This window comes from Mauremys mutica, chromosome 1, assembly GCF_020497125.1.
Source record: "Mauremys mutica isolate MM-2020 ecotype Southern chromosome 1, ASM2049712v1, whole genome shotgun sequence".
Taxonomy (NCBI): Eukaryota; Metazoa; Chordata; order Testudines; family Geoemydidae; genus Mauremys; species Mauremys mutica.
In genome coordinates this window covers 143,277,061-143,291,146 of record NC_059072.1, presented here as the reverse complement: position 1 = coordinate 143,291,146, position 14,086 = coordinate 143,277,061, and the positions used below count along the sequence as shown (strand labels likewise).

Genomic DNA, 14,086 nt, shown 5'->3' with positions numbered 1-14,086 from the left:
TTACTGAATGAGGGAGGCAACCTAGTGACAGAGGATGTGGAAAAAGCTAATGTACTCAGTGCTTTTTTTGCCTCTGTCTTCACAAACAAGATCAGCTTCCATACTGCTGCACTGGGCAGCACAGTATGGGGAGGAGGTTACCAGCCCTCTGTGGAGAAAGAAGTGTTTCGGGACTATTTAGGAAAACTGGACGAGAAGATGTCCATGGGGAGGGATGCGCTGCATCCAAGGGTGCTAAAAGAGTTGGCGGATGTGATTGCAGAGCCATTGACCATTATCTTTGAAAACTCATGGTGAACGGGGGAGGTCCTGGATGACTTCATGACCTTCATGACAAATCATGAAGCAGGTACTCAGAGAATCAATTCTGAAGCACTTAGAGGAGAGGAAAGTGATCAGGAACAGTCAGCATGGATTCAGCAAGGGCAAGTCATGCCTGACTAACCTAATTGCCTTCTATGAGGAGATAACTGGGTCTGTGGATGAGGGGAAAGCAGTGGATGTGTTATTCCTTGATTTTTAGCAAAGCTTTTGATACGGTCTCCCACAGTATTCTTGCCAGCAAGTTAAGGAAGTATGGGCTGGATGAATGGACTATAAGATGGATAGAAAGCTGGCTAGATCGTCAGGCTCAACGGGTAGTGATCAATGGCTCCATCAAGCAGAGTGCCCCAAGGATTGGTCCTGGGGTCAGTTTTGTTCAATACCTTCATTAATCTTCATTAATGATCTGGAGGATGGTGTGGACGTAGACAAATTAGAGGACTGGGCCAAAAAAAACCTGATGAGGTTCAACAAGGACAAGTGCAGAGTCCTGCACTTAGGACAGAAGAATCCCATTCACTGTTACAGACTGGGGACTGAATGGCTAGGAAGCAGTTCTGCAGAAAAGGACCTAGGGGTTACAATGGACGAGAAGCTGGATATGAGTCAACAGTGTGTCCTTGTTGCCAAGGATGTTAATGGCATTTTGGGCTGTATAAGTAGGGGCATTGCCAGCAGATTGAGGGATGAGATCATTCCCCTCCATTCGACATTGGTGAGGCCTCATCTGGAGTACTGTGTCCAGTTTTGGGCACCACACTACAAGAAGGATGTGGAAAAATGGGAAAGAGTCCAGTGGAGAGCAATGAAAATGATTGGGGGCTGCAGCACATGACTTATGAGGAGAGGCTGAGGGAACTGGGATTGTTTAGTCTGCTGAAGAGAAGAATGAGGGGGGATTTGATAGCTGCATTCAACTACCTGAAAGGGGGTTTCAAAGAGGATGGATCTAGACTGTTCTCAGTGGTATCCGATGACAGAACAAGGAGTAATGGTCTCAAGTTGCAGTGGGGGAGGTTTAAGTTGGATATTAGGAAAAACTTTTTCACTAGTAGGGTGGTGAAGCACTGGAATGGGTTACCTAGGGAGGTGGCGGAATCTCCTTCCTTAGAGGTTTTTAAGGTCAGGCTTGACAAAGCCCTGGCTGGGATGATTTAGTTGGGAATTGGTCCTGCTTTGAGCAGGGGGTTGGACTAGATGACCTCCTGAGGTTCCTTCCAACCCTGATATTCTATGATTCAGATAGAGAGGTGCACTGTCCATTTAGTCCACCGAATTCCTTCTTTGGGGGCTGCAAGGTGAGGTCACACCAGTATCCCTAATCCAGTCTGGGGATGTCTTCTGAAGGGGATATCTGGGCCAAAGCCTTCTACTCCTTGGGCACACTTGTTCCCCATTCACAGGGCCACCCTGCTCTATCAGTGAGCTCTCCATTCACAGCAAGCTGCAGCATGAAGTTTTAGCTACCATACTCCCTCCCCCTCCCTTCCTGTTGATAGTGGCCAAGGGAATGCTGGGAAACGTAGTTCTTTCACTGCTCCAGGGCTGGCTCTATAGGCAGGGAGCTAACCAAGGAACTACACCTCCCAGGGCCCCCTGTTGTTTCTCAGCTCCCAGGCTGGATCCTTGCCAGCTGCCGCCCCTGCAAATGGGCTTCCCCAAGCAGCTGCTTGTTTTGCTGGTGCCTAGAGTCGCCCCTGCCTGGGGTTGCACAATCTATCTAGGGTGACCAGACAGCAAATGTGAAAAATCAGGACAGGGGGTGGTTGGTAATAGCAGCCTATATAAGAAAAAGACCTCAAAATCGGGACTGTCCCTATACAATCAGGACATCTGGTCACCCTAAATCTATCCCAGGGAGGGTGTCATGAGTCTACCCTCACTTGAAACTGGGCGGTTTCAAAGTGAGGACCCGCATGTATCCCCCCACCCTAAAATCCTAGGGTAGGTCTCCCTTTTGCTGCCACCACCTCGGTCAATTACGTGGGCCGGGACACCCCTGTTTTCCCCCTGTCTCCCTTCAAAGACGTTCCCTGGGGAAATACAGATCCACTCACAGGAGGGAAACCTCCCCCCCTCCCTCTCTCCTAGCCACTGGAAAGAGATACCTGATTCAAACTGCTTGAATCAAACCCAGGAGAAATTCTCACTTCCCCCTCCCCTTCCCCGAATTTCACAAGAGAAGGAATTAACCAAGTCCAAAGAAAAGAAAAGAATTTATTAAGAGAACAAAAAGAAAGTACAGAATCTCTATGAGCCCAAGCTGGACACTCATAGGGGATAACCTTATCAATCTCTGGAGAGAATCCCCCCTCCCCCCTTTCTCAGTAAAAGCAATAACAGCAAACAGGAATAAAGCATTTCCTTTAGCAAACACACAATTGCAAATATAGAAATCAAATCAAAAGACTAACCCGCCTTTCTAATTAATACTCACTATTAAATAGTAGAAACTATTCCAGGAGAACTTGGAGACATGACTGTCCTCTTAGATCCAAAAAGAGAACTAACTAAGAACACAGACAAAGGCTTCCCTCCACAGAGATTTGAAATTATCTCGTCTCTGATTGGTCCTTTGGTCAGGTGGTCACCAGGTACTGCATGTTAAACCTTTACAGGTAAAACAGACTTTAACCCTTAACTATCTGTTTATGACACGCCCCCCAAATCGCCAACAGTGGGAACTACTGGTGGTGATTTCCTCCTAGAACTGTAAAATAAACAGATTACTAAAACACATGCACTATTACATATACTACTAAGTATGTAAACAACAAGATATTTGACATTGAAGAACACTTTGTATGCATTTGACCGGACATACTTGGCAACGTCCTTGCCCATCCCCTCAGTGGAAGGACTTCCCCAACCTGTCTTTGGTTGTGTTCACCCCAGAATGACCACTGGGATGTCATGGTCCAAGCTTAAGAGCTTGTACCGGTACTTAGTTGGAACTACCAACAGTTTTTGAGGATTGTGGCTTTTCTGGTGTCCACCAGAAAGAATGTCCTTATATAAAAGTTCTTGTTTTACAACAAACTGGAATTGGGTAGAAGAGCTGAGAGGCAGTGGGTTGCTGCGTGCTGCCGCCCAAGCTTTCTTAAGGCTGTCATTGGCTTCCTGCTCAGTCTGGAACTGTTCCCTTGAAGCTGGAGACACTAGTTCCTCCTTAGACTGTGGACTTGGGCTTGGTCTCTCTGGAAGCGATGTAGGTGATGAGGTTGTTTCCATTGACTGTGAACCGCTCTCCGCTGGTGCACAAGGTGATATTTCAGGCTCTGGCTGAGCCTCTTGGGTAGAGTTGTTTGCTGCTTCTGCCAGTTCAGGCCCGTTGGCGCCCCCTGGCGGTGGAGTTGCAAGCGCTGGCGTCAGTGCTGGCGCTGGTTTTGCCGCTGGTTGCTCTTCCAGTTCCGGTCCTGGGACTGGATGTACTATGGCTGCTGTAGTTGTTGGCATGAGATTCGGTTCCACCACCTTTGTCTGGGTCTTTGGTAACACAGACCGGGTTCTGGTGGATGGCTCAGGAACAGGGATGGGAGTGCCTGCTTGTTTGGCCTGGCTGCGGGTGACCACTCCCCCCTCTTGGCCAGCTGCACATGGTTGGCCAAGTCTTCCCCCAGTAGCATGGGGATGGAATAATTGTTATAGACAGCAAAAGTCCACTTTGCTGACCAGTCCTTGTACTGGTCTTCGGGGATGCTGTACCCATGGCAGGTCCTTTTAAAACTTTTCAAGAAGGCCTTAGTGTTCTCACCTGCCATGTAGGTGGGAAATTTCTTGGGATGGAGAACAGTGCCTTCTGGTGTTGGCCACACCCCTCTGCAGTTTATGTGCGGCTTGCTGGTGTTGCTTTTTGGTGCTGGTCACACCCCTCTGCATTCAGTGAACTGGTTCCCCCAATTCCTAACCCTTTCTATTCCCGAGAGACTGAATAGAAAAGAAACAAAACCTTTTTATTTGCAAATGTGTAGTTGCTGTTTGCTGATATACTGAGAAGACCAAAAAAACTGGTTTGTCCTGTTTTTAGCACTTGCTAAGTACCTCACAGTAGGGGTCCTTTCTAACAAGCCTCCTAGAAAAACTTGCACCTCTTTCCTAGCTGTTTTTAAGCGGACAGAAAGAAAAAAGAAAAGAAGAAGAAAAAAATCCTTTTCTAACACAGCCCGTTAGAAAACCTTACTTCCCCCAGCTAAACCCAGCTGAAAATATGTTTCCAAAAAAACAATCTTTCTCTCCTTCTGAGCTGTGGTACTAATAAACCCAGCTGACCGGCTGGTGCTACTTAGTACCTGCGAAAAAAGTGTAGTAAATCCTCTCAGGGATTTGTATTCCCTGGCTCCAGGGGATTTCAAAAGACACAGGGAAAAAAAATCTGGCTGGAGGGTTTCTGTCTCCCCCCCCAAACCTGTTTTCCCGACTGGATGGGAATGTACTTTGTTGAGCACTTCCCCCCACCTTAGGAATCCTGAGTGATACCTGATATCACAAAGGAAGGACACACCTCTAGGGAAGAGTTTTTCCTCAGCATAGCCAGCAGAGAAAAAAAACTCCTTCTAACCCTGAAAACTGCTTCAAAACTGCCTTTTCCTCAAGCTGCTTGTTCAAGCAACAAGAAAGAAAAACTGCTTTTTGGTAGAAATGCCTTGCCAGGTTCGTCACCGCTGCCAACCATGTCATGGGTCTCACCCCCACTTGGAACTGTTGGGCTCCAATGTGGGGACCTGACTTGGTTTCCCTCTAAACTAAAATTCTAGTTTAGATCTAGTAAGCTGCCACCACTCAATCATGAAATGTGGATTGAGACACAGTCCTTCCCCAAAATCCTAGGGGATTCCAAGAGCCCCAAATCCGTGGAGTTCTTACACCCAGGAGAAACAAACCATTCCCCCTGCTTCCTCCCCACTTCCTTTTCCTAGGAGAGAGATACCTGATTCAAACTGCTTGAATCAAACCCAGGAGAAATTCTCACTTCCCCCTCCCCTTCCCCTGAATTTCACAAGAGAAGGAATTAACCAAGTCCAAAGAAAAGAAAAGAATTTATTAAGAGAACAAAAAGAAAGTACAGAATCTCTATGAGCCCAAGCTGGACACTCATAGGGGATAACCTTATCAATCTCTGGAGAGAATCCCCCCTCCCCCCTTTCTCAGTAAAAGCAATAACAGCAAACAGGAATAAAGCATTTCCTTTAGCAAACACACAATTGCAAATATAGAAATCAAATCAAAAGACTAACCCGCCTTTCTAATTAATACTCACTATTAAATAGTAGAAACTACTCCAGGAGAACTTGGAGACATGACTGTCCTCTTAGATCCAAAAAGAGAACTAACTAAGAACACAGACAAAGGCTTCCCTCCACAGAGATTTGAAATTATCTCGTCTCTGATTGGTCCTTTGGTCAGGTGGTCACCAGGTACTGCATGTTAACCCTTTACAGGTAAAACAGACTTTAACCCTTAACTATCTGTTTATGACAGAGGGGTTCTGAATATCACAAGGAGAGACATCATGGAAAAGGCACCTAGAGAAATTGGAAATATTGTCAGGAAAAAAGTATATAAAAATCGAGCTCTGGTAAATAGTTTTGAAGAGAGTGATACAGTAGAAAAGACAATCTTAGGAAGGAGAAATGCGGGAAAGGAGCATTATACTGTATTATACTCAAACCTAGCACATGTAGGGGATTTTACATTTATAGCACACGATACAAACATTAGCTACCAGCTCCTTGGCAAGAAGATGGAGAATGGGATTGCCATCAACATACATGTAACATTCACAACTTTCCAGTAAGACAATGCCCATAGTCGGATCTCATGCTTCAGGGCTTCAGCCGGTCACCCACAGGGGTCAGGAAGGAATTCTGGGAAGTCCCCATATTTGTGTTTTGTTTCTTGCCCTCCTCTGAAGCATCAGGCATTAACTACAAATGGAGCTGTGACACTGGATGGGCTGGACCAGTCCTCTGAGGTGCTATAGAGAAACCTGTTTCTAAGATATCTGGCTGGTTTGTCTTTTCCACATGCTCAGGGTCACACCAATTGTCAGATTTGGGGTCAGGAAGGAATTTTCCCCAGGTCAGATTAGCAAAAAGGGACCTTGGGGGATTTTCATTTTCCTATGGACCATGAATCACCTGCCAGTATTATCTAGGCATCTCTCATCTCATCAGTTCCCTGCCATTGCTGGGGCCTGGGACATTGGTGGTACCTTAGTCACTCCTGTTTTCTGCCTGTGGCACACAAGAGCTTATTCTTCTGAGGACTGAAATGCTTTAGTCTAAATGCAGCTTTGGGCTCAAACCTAGGGGTATCTGGGTGAAATGCAGTGGCCCGTGTTATACAGGAGATCAGACTAGATGTTCTAATGGTCCCATCTGGCCTTAAACTTGATGGGAAAAAAGTGTTATCATCATTTTGCAGATAAACACCAGTGTGGGGGAAGAATTATTTAAGATGCTCCAAAGGTCAATAGCCAGGAATAATGGGATGAGATTAAAAAGGGAACATTTAAGATGAATGTGAGGAAGCTTCCTGACAGCGAACTACCCCTGAGAACCATTATCGAAGGGCTGTTGTGGAAAGAAACCCTGTCCCCTGGCTCATTTCAATTCCAGCAGTGGGAATGTGTTGTAGGATCACATTGGGCCCCGGGGGGAGGGGCTGGATAATCCCATAGTGTTTCCCATCTCTGGTTTCAATGACCCTGTGCAAACCCTGCACTTTGTTTTCAGGCTCCAGAAGACCCTTGGATCCCTTCTCTGATGCCGTGTATGAGGAGATTGATTATAACCTGATGAGAGAGAAGCAGGAGATGTTCAGTCGCTCAGGTCTGTGTGTCTCACTCTTAACAAAAAGGATGCAGAGTACTTGTAGCTCCTTAGAGACTAACAAATTTATTTTGGCATAAGCTTTTGTGAGCTAAAACCCACTTCATCAGATGCCCAAATAAATTTGTTACTCTCTAAGGTGCCACAAGTACTCCTGTTCTTTTTGCTGATACAGACTAACACGGCTGCTACTCTGAAACCTGTCACTCTTAACAGGGAGCAGCTCTAATGCCCTTTCCCTCTGAGGCCCTGGCCCAGAGTGAAATCACTGCAGCTTCAGCCCTGTGAGCTTCTCATTGGTGCTGGGCACAAGTCTTCATTACAAAATGTTTGATGAAAAATGCGGGTTCAGACACACCAAAACATTTCACAAATTCCTGTTAATTTCACCCATTTGTTCTTATTCGCACAGAACAATTCATTTCATTTCAACATTTTCTAAAGAAAACATTTTGTTTTTTTCAATTTAATTGTATTTTTCCATTAAAAATTTCCTTTAATTTTATCTATAAAAACAAACAAAAATTGACTAATGCCCAAAAGAACACCAAATCTTTTAATTGAATATTAAACTATTTATTTTACTTTTCAATTTGCCAAAAAAAAAAAAGTAATTTTTGGCTCAACTCAAAACAATGTTGTTGGGTTTTGTTGTTGGTTTTTTTGCTTTCCCCTTCCCCAATAGCCGAGAACCAAACCATCTGTTTTTTGTTTGTTTGTTTGTTTTTGTTTGGGTTTGGGGTTTGTTTGATTTTTCCAAGCTCTAGCTGTGGGAACTGGGTCTGTGGTGAGAGCAGCAGTTACTCATGTAGACTGAGGGAGATGGGCTTCCTTCCCACCATACACTGAGTGTCCCTGTTCTAGGGACAGTTAATGTCACTCTGTCTGTCCTGCAGCCTTGGAGTGTAACCAGTGAGGGGTCAAGAAAGCAAATATCTGGGGCCAGGCTAAACTATCATTTGAAAATTCTCTGGAGCACTGGAGCAGGGGATGTTCTGTGCCCCCCTCCCACCACAGCCACTCAGATGCCTCACAGCAGAGAGATCAACCCAGGAGAGCCTCATGAGTTTGAGTCATGGCCCTTTTATCCATTCTGCTTTTTTGTTTCAATGTCTGATGGGAACATCCTGCCCAAGGGCTGTGCTGTGGTGGGGCCCTGGGAACATGCTCAGGGCATCCCGCAACACCACTGACAAAATGGTTACAGTGAATCTCAGACTCTGCTCTGGGCCTATCTTGGCCTAATCGGGAAACACCACGGAGAGCTGATCGACTGATTCATGTGGGAGGTGGGTATATCCCTGAAGAAGGAGGAGTCCCCTATGTGGCTGAGGAGGCCAGGACCATTATGGAACTTCCCTGGACGTGCCCTTCACTCACCCCAGTATATTTCAGGTCAGATTGTAGCATCCCCTCAGTCACATTTACCACAATAACAGGGAGATTTCTCTTGGGGAGTCTGTGTCAGCCTCTCACTGCTCAGAGTTGCTGTGAGTCACCATCTCCTGCAGAAGAAGGAATAGACTGAGACCAGAAATCCCGCTCCAGGCCCCAAATGTGTTCCCAGTCCCACAGTTCTGCTGTTCTCACTGATGAATTTCTGGTTCTTGTCTCTCCAGTCTCCTATTCAGATCACTCAGTGGCAAAGCTGCAGTATTACACCGGGGACAGCGAGGGGGAAAATGATCCTGGATCAGAACAAGGTAATGGGGGAGGGGCAGACTCAGGCCAAGAGACCCAAAACTGGGCAGAGAACAGAATTTCTAGGACACTTTCTTCCATCTTAGCCATTTCCCATCACATGGTTCCCATTTTACACAGTCAGGTCTAATCCCATTGAACAGGATTTCTGCCAGAATCTCAGGATGGGAACATGTGCCCATCTCCTGAGTACACACCCCTGGGAGTGGCTCCTAGTGACCTCCCCAGGTGAAGAGCTGGCGGAGATGGGTCAGTGTCTTTGGATGGAAGGCGTCAGTGCCCAGCAGGGCTCCTCTCTCATCTCTGAGAGGTGGGGGGAATATTGTCCAATATTATAATTACAGATGGGCTCAGCCCAACTCACTGATCTGAACCCACCAGAATTTTAGGGGAAGGGAATTTGCAGATTCTGACCCTAACTCTGGATCTCAGTTTTGGGGCTGGCACCTGTCACTATAACAGTCTAAAGCAAAATCCTGGATCTGAACTTCCTGGCTTGGGCCCATCTCTAATGGTACGTCTACACTACGGGATTATTCTCAATTTACATAAACCGGTTTAGTAAAACAGATTGTATAAAATGGAGTGCACGCGGCCACACTAAGCACATTAAATCGGTGGTGTGCATCCACGGTCCGTGGCTAGCGTTGATTTCTGGAGCGTTGCACTGTGGGTAGCTATTCCGTAGCTATCCCATAGTTCTCACAGTCTCCCCCACCCCTTGGAATTCTGGGTTGAAATCTCAGTGCGTGATGGGGCAAAAATCATTGTCGCGGGTGGTTCTGGGTAAATGTCGTCAGTCATTTCTTCCTCGGGGGAAGCAACGGCAGACAATCATTTCACGCCCTTTTTGCCTGGCTTGCCCTGGCAGATGCCATATCATGGCAACCCTGGAGCCTTTTTTGCCTCTTGTCACTGTCACCGTATGTGTACTAGATGCTGCTGACAGAGACGATTCAGCAGCACTACACAGCAGCATTCATTTGCTTTTGCATGATAGCAGAGATGATTATCAGCCGTACTGTACAATCTAACATGCCATTGTAAATTGGCAATGAGATGACGGTTACCAGTCCTTTTGTGCTGCACCATCTGCTGCTGTCATAGATGCCCCTGGCTGAGATGGGCCGGGGGCGCAAAAAACAAAAATGGGAATGACTCCCTGAGTCAATCCCTCCTTTACGGTATCTAAAAATAGAATCAGTCCTGCCCAGAATATGGGGCAAGTGTACTAGAGAACCAGTGTATCAGAGAACCAGAGAGCACAACCGCTCCGTGTCAGATCCCGCAGAAATGATGAGCTGTATGCCAGTCACTGGGGGTGCCCCTGCAACAACCCCACCTGTTGATTTCCTCCTCCCCCAGCCTTCCTGGGCTACCATTGCAGTGTCCCCCCATTTGTGTGATGAAGTAATAAAGAATGCAGGAATAAGAAACAGTGACTTGTTAGTGAGATATGAGGGGAAGGCAGCCTCCAGCTGCTATGATAGTCCAGACAGGACATTAAGCAGTGTGGGGGAGAGGAGCCCAGCATCCCGCTGCTATGATAGTCCAGGCAGAACAGAATCTTTTCTTTACACATGAAGGGCAGGGGCTGATGGAGCTCAGCCCCCTGTTGCTATGATGAAGATGGTTACCAGTCGTACTGCACCATCTACCAGGAATGATCAGGAGTTTTTTACCCAGGCGCCCCGGCCAACCTCACCGGAGGCCAGCCAGGCGCACTCACGGGCTGATGATGACAGATACCAGTCCTTTTGCACTGCACCATCTGCCATAAGGCTGATGATGAGGATGGATATCAGCCATATTGTACCATCAGCCACCCATGAGGGGGGGCAAGGATGCGGCCATTGACTGCTGCAGCATCGCGTCTATCAGCAGCATTCAGTAAACATAGGGTGACATTTAAAAGAGTCAAGAGAGGATTTTTTTCCCTTTTACTTCTGGGGGTGGGTGAGGGGGGTAAATTGACGAGCTATGCCCTGAACCACCGCGGACAATGTGTTTGACACTACAGCCATTTGGAGCTCAGCCAAGAATGCAAATGCTTTTTGGAGACTGCAGGAACTGTGGGATAGCTTGAGTCCTCAGTCCCCCCTCCCTCCCTCCATGAGTGTCCATTTGATTCTTTGGCTTTCCGTTACGTTTGTCATGCAGCAGCGTGCTGAGTCCCTGCTGTGGCCTCTGTCTGGAGATTTTTTAAAAATGCTTTGGAATTTTGTCTTCTGTAACAGAGCTCTGATAGAACAGATTTGCCTGCCCATACAGCGATCACATCCGTACGGTCCATGCTGGAGCTCTTTTTGGATTTGGATTTGGGACTGCATCGCCACCCGTGCTGATCAGAGCTCCATGCTGGGCAAACAGGAAATTATATTCAAAAGTTCGCGGGGCTTTTCCTGTCTACCTGGCCACTGCATCCGAGTTCTGATTGCTGTCCAGAGCGGTCAGTGGTGCACTGTGGGATAGCACCCGGAAGCCAATACCGTCGATTTGCGGCCGCACTAACCCTAATCTGATATGGCAATACCGATATTAGTGCTACTCCTCTTGTTGGGGAGGAGTACAGAAACCGGTTTAAAGAGCCCTTTATATCAATATAAAGGGCCTCTTAGTGTGGACGGGTGTGGCATTGAATCGGTTTAACGCTCCTAAAACCGGTTTAAACGCGTAGTGTAGACCAGGCCTAACTGTAAACAGGGCAGCCTTTCTACCCCAGCTGCTCTCAAGGGAGTCCATGAATTTGGGCCCTTTGGGAGTTTAGCCTGTGGCTGGGAGAGGAGACACTGAGCAGATGAGCCAGTTCTGCTGAGAAGCTGGAGCGCTGCCAAGCTGAGCCCTGGGCTGCCTGAGAGGCTAGTGGAGAGCAGGAGCTCACAAAGGATCAGAACAGTGACCTCCCAGCATGAGCTTTAATTCCTGCAGCGGGGAGGTTTCTCCTCCCCAGTGAGACAGGAGATCAGCTGGATTCAGAGACCGTCTCTGCCCTTGCCAGGCCTGTGTCCCAACCTGTTATCTCAGCACAAGCCCAGATCCTGCTCCCACTGAAACACATACAAGAGCTGCTGTTGGATTCTGCATGGACAGGTCTGGCCCCTAGTTATTTCTGGGACTCCTGTTTTACTGTAGTTCTCTGACTTGTGCCCTTCTCACCATGGGCCCCCTGCGACTTCCCTCTCATGTGCCATGATAAACAACTCTAGTTATAAGCACCACCTGCGCTGAAGAGACACTGCTGGTGCCAGGGGCTGAATGTGGTGTTTGCTCTTCCAGAGGGAGCTTCCCCAGGGGGGTCTCAGTTGGATTATGATAACGTGGAGGAGCCTGCCTTTAACGACATCCCCCAGACTCCAGATGGCCGAGGTGAGTAGTGACTCCGACTCCTGGAAGCAACGTCACCCTGACGAAAAACTAATTGTATTTCCCAGTAGGAACAATAGTGGTTTGTTAAGAAAACCACAAAGTTCACCCACCAGTATTGTCTATTGGCGTAACGCTGGGGGCACTGACCAGGTGCATTACAAGAGCTGTGTGGAGGCCCAGGGGTAGGGAAGCGTGTGATGTCCTAGGTCATGACAGAGGCCCATTGCAGAGACTGAAGGAGCAGTTTGCTCATGAGGTGTCCATGCTGTACTTGGCTCAGGTCACTCAGCTCACTGCCATGAGCACTAGGGTTACTCACTATTTCTAAACATAATGCATCAAAGCAGAGACCTTTACATAGCAGTAATGTTCCCTGCCAGCCTTTCCTGGCATGCAACTATGGCAGCTTATATACAGCTGTGTCAGACACACTGTGACAGGGGGGTGGGCGGGACATAGAGATTTTACACCCGAGGGCCCATGTCCCACCCTTATTAGCTGGCTCAGCTCCCACTGGTGTTAGTACATTGGAGACTGATGGCAGTTTATGGGGTAAACTTTATCAGGAGAAAGCAGCAAAGAGTCCTGTGGCACCTTATAGACTAACAGACGTATTGGAGCATGAGCCTTCGTGGGTGAATACCCACTTCGTCGGATGCATGTAGTGGAAATTTCTAGGGGCACTTCGTCAGATGCATGTAGTGGAAATTTCCAGGGGCAGGTATGGAAATGCCCCTGGAAATTTCCACTACATGCATCCCACGAAGTGGGTATTCACCCGCAAAAGCTCATGCTCCAATACATCTGTTAGTCTATAAGGTGCCACAGATCCAGACTAACATGGCTGCTTTTACAGATCCAGACTAACATGGCTACCCCTCTTATACTTTATCAGGAGAACGCATTGAAAAGACATTTTTAAAATGTCAAGTTTAGGAAGCCGGAGACAAACTCTGGACAATTCCAAGTCATTTACATTTGTAATTATTGTAACCAAATGCTTTGTGGAACAATCCCTCTGAATTAGATTCCAGTCACCTATTTCCAGAACTCCCCCTTCCCCTCATCATCTAGGAGCTCTAGGATCCACTGAACCAGGTACTGAAATGTATCAAATCAATCTGATCTGTAAATCCCCTCAGTCTGAGGGTTCCAGAGCAGGTCTTGTCTTACATCTCTGAGAGTGGAAGGGCTGAGAGAACCCCAGGGACCAATGAGGCTGGCACATCTGCAGCTTGTAGTTTATTTCTATCTTCCCTGTGAATATTCTCTTAATTACTTCACATCTTCACGTCAGATGCCCCTGCCGTGCCTGGAGATGTCCCAGGGGATGGTTATGATGATGCCAGAGAAGTGTCTGACACTGAAGGTGACCCTCATTTGGGGCAGAATGATGAGAAAGGCACTGGAGCAAATGACAGGGATTCACAGACAGGTGCGTGGAGATCTTTTTGCACTTCACACTGTCTCTGCAGAATGGGAGGGCTGGAAATGTGTAGTACACAGCAAGAGAATAGCCCTGGCCAAGCCAATGCCTGTGAGGCAATCTCTCCTTCCCTCATCTCTCCATTCCCTCAAAGCAGAGGCTTCAGTGCCTGCCGTGGAGAGAGGAACAACAGGGTCCCTGCTGGGTGGTACTTCGTGGTCAAACCAGCAAGGTACCTGGGATCCTTCTGCCTCTAGGTTCCAAATCTTGTGTTGCTGCCACGCCCTGGATATGCTCGATTCCCACCCGTTCATGTGCATGTATCTTTTGGGCAGAATCCTATACACCAATGTCCTGTTACTGCTGCACCGATGTTAAAGAGCCCATTACACATCTTGTAAAATCTGGAATTGGCTTTGCCCATTGTCCTTGGCCAATA

General features: G+C 47.4%; 1 protein-coding gene across 1 annotated transcript in view; it reads left to right on the top strand.

The window, feature by feature from the left end:
• Nucleotides 1–11,537, top strand: part of LOC123347658 (antigen WC1.1-like) — a 105,608-nt gene extending 94,071 nt beyond the window's left edge. Inside the window, exons 11-13 of the mRNA XM_044984931.1 lie at nt 7,059–7,154; nt 8,774–8,857; nt 11,533–11,537. Of these exons, the coding sequence (XP_044840866.1) occupies nt 7,059–7,154; nt 8,774–8,857; nt 11,533–11,537 (185 nt within the window). The remainder of the gene's footprint in view (nt 1–7,058; nt 7,155–8,773; nt 8,858–11,532) is intronic.
• The last annotated feature ends 2,549 nt before the right edge of the window (nt 11,538–14,086 follow it).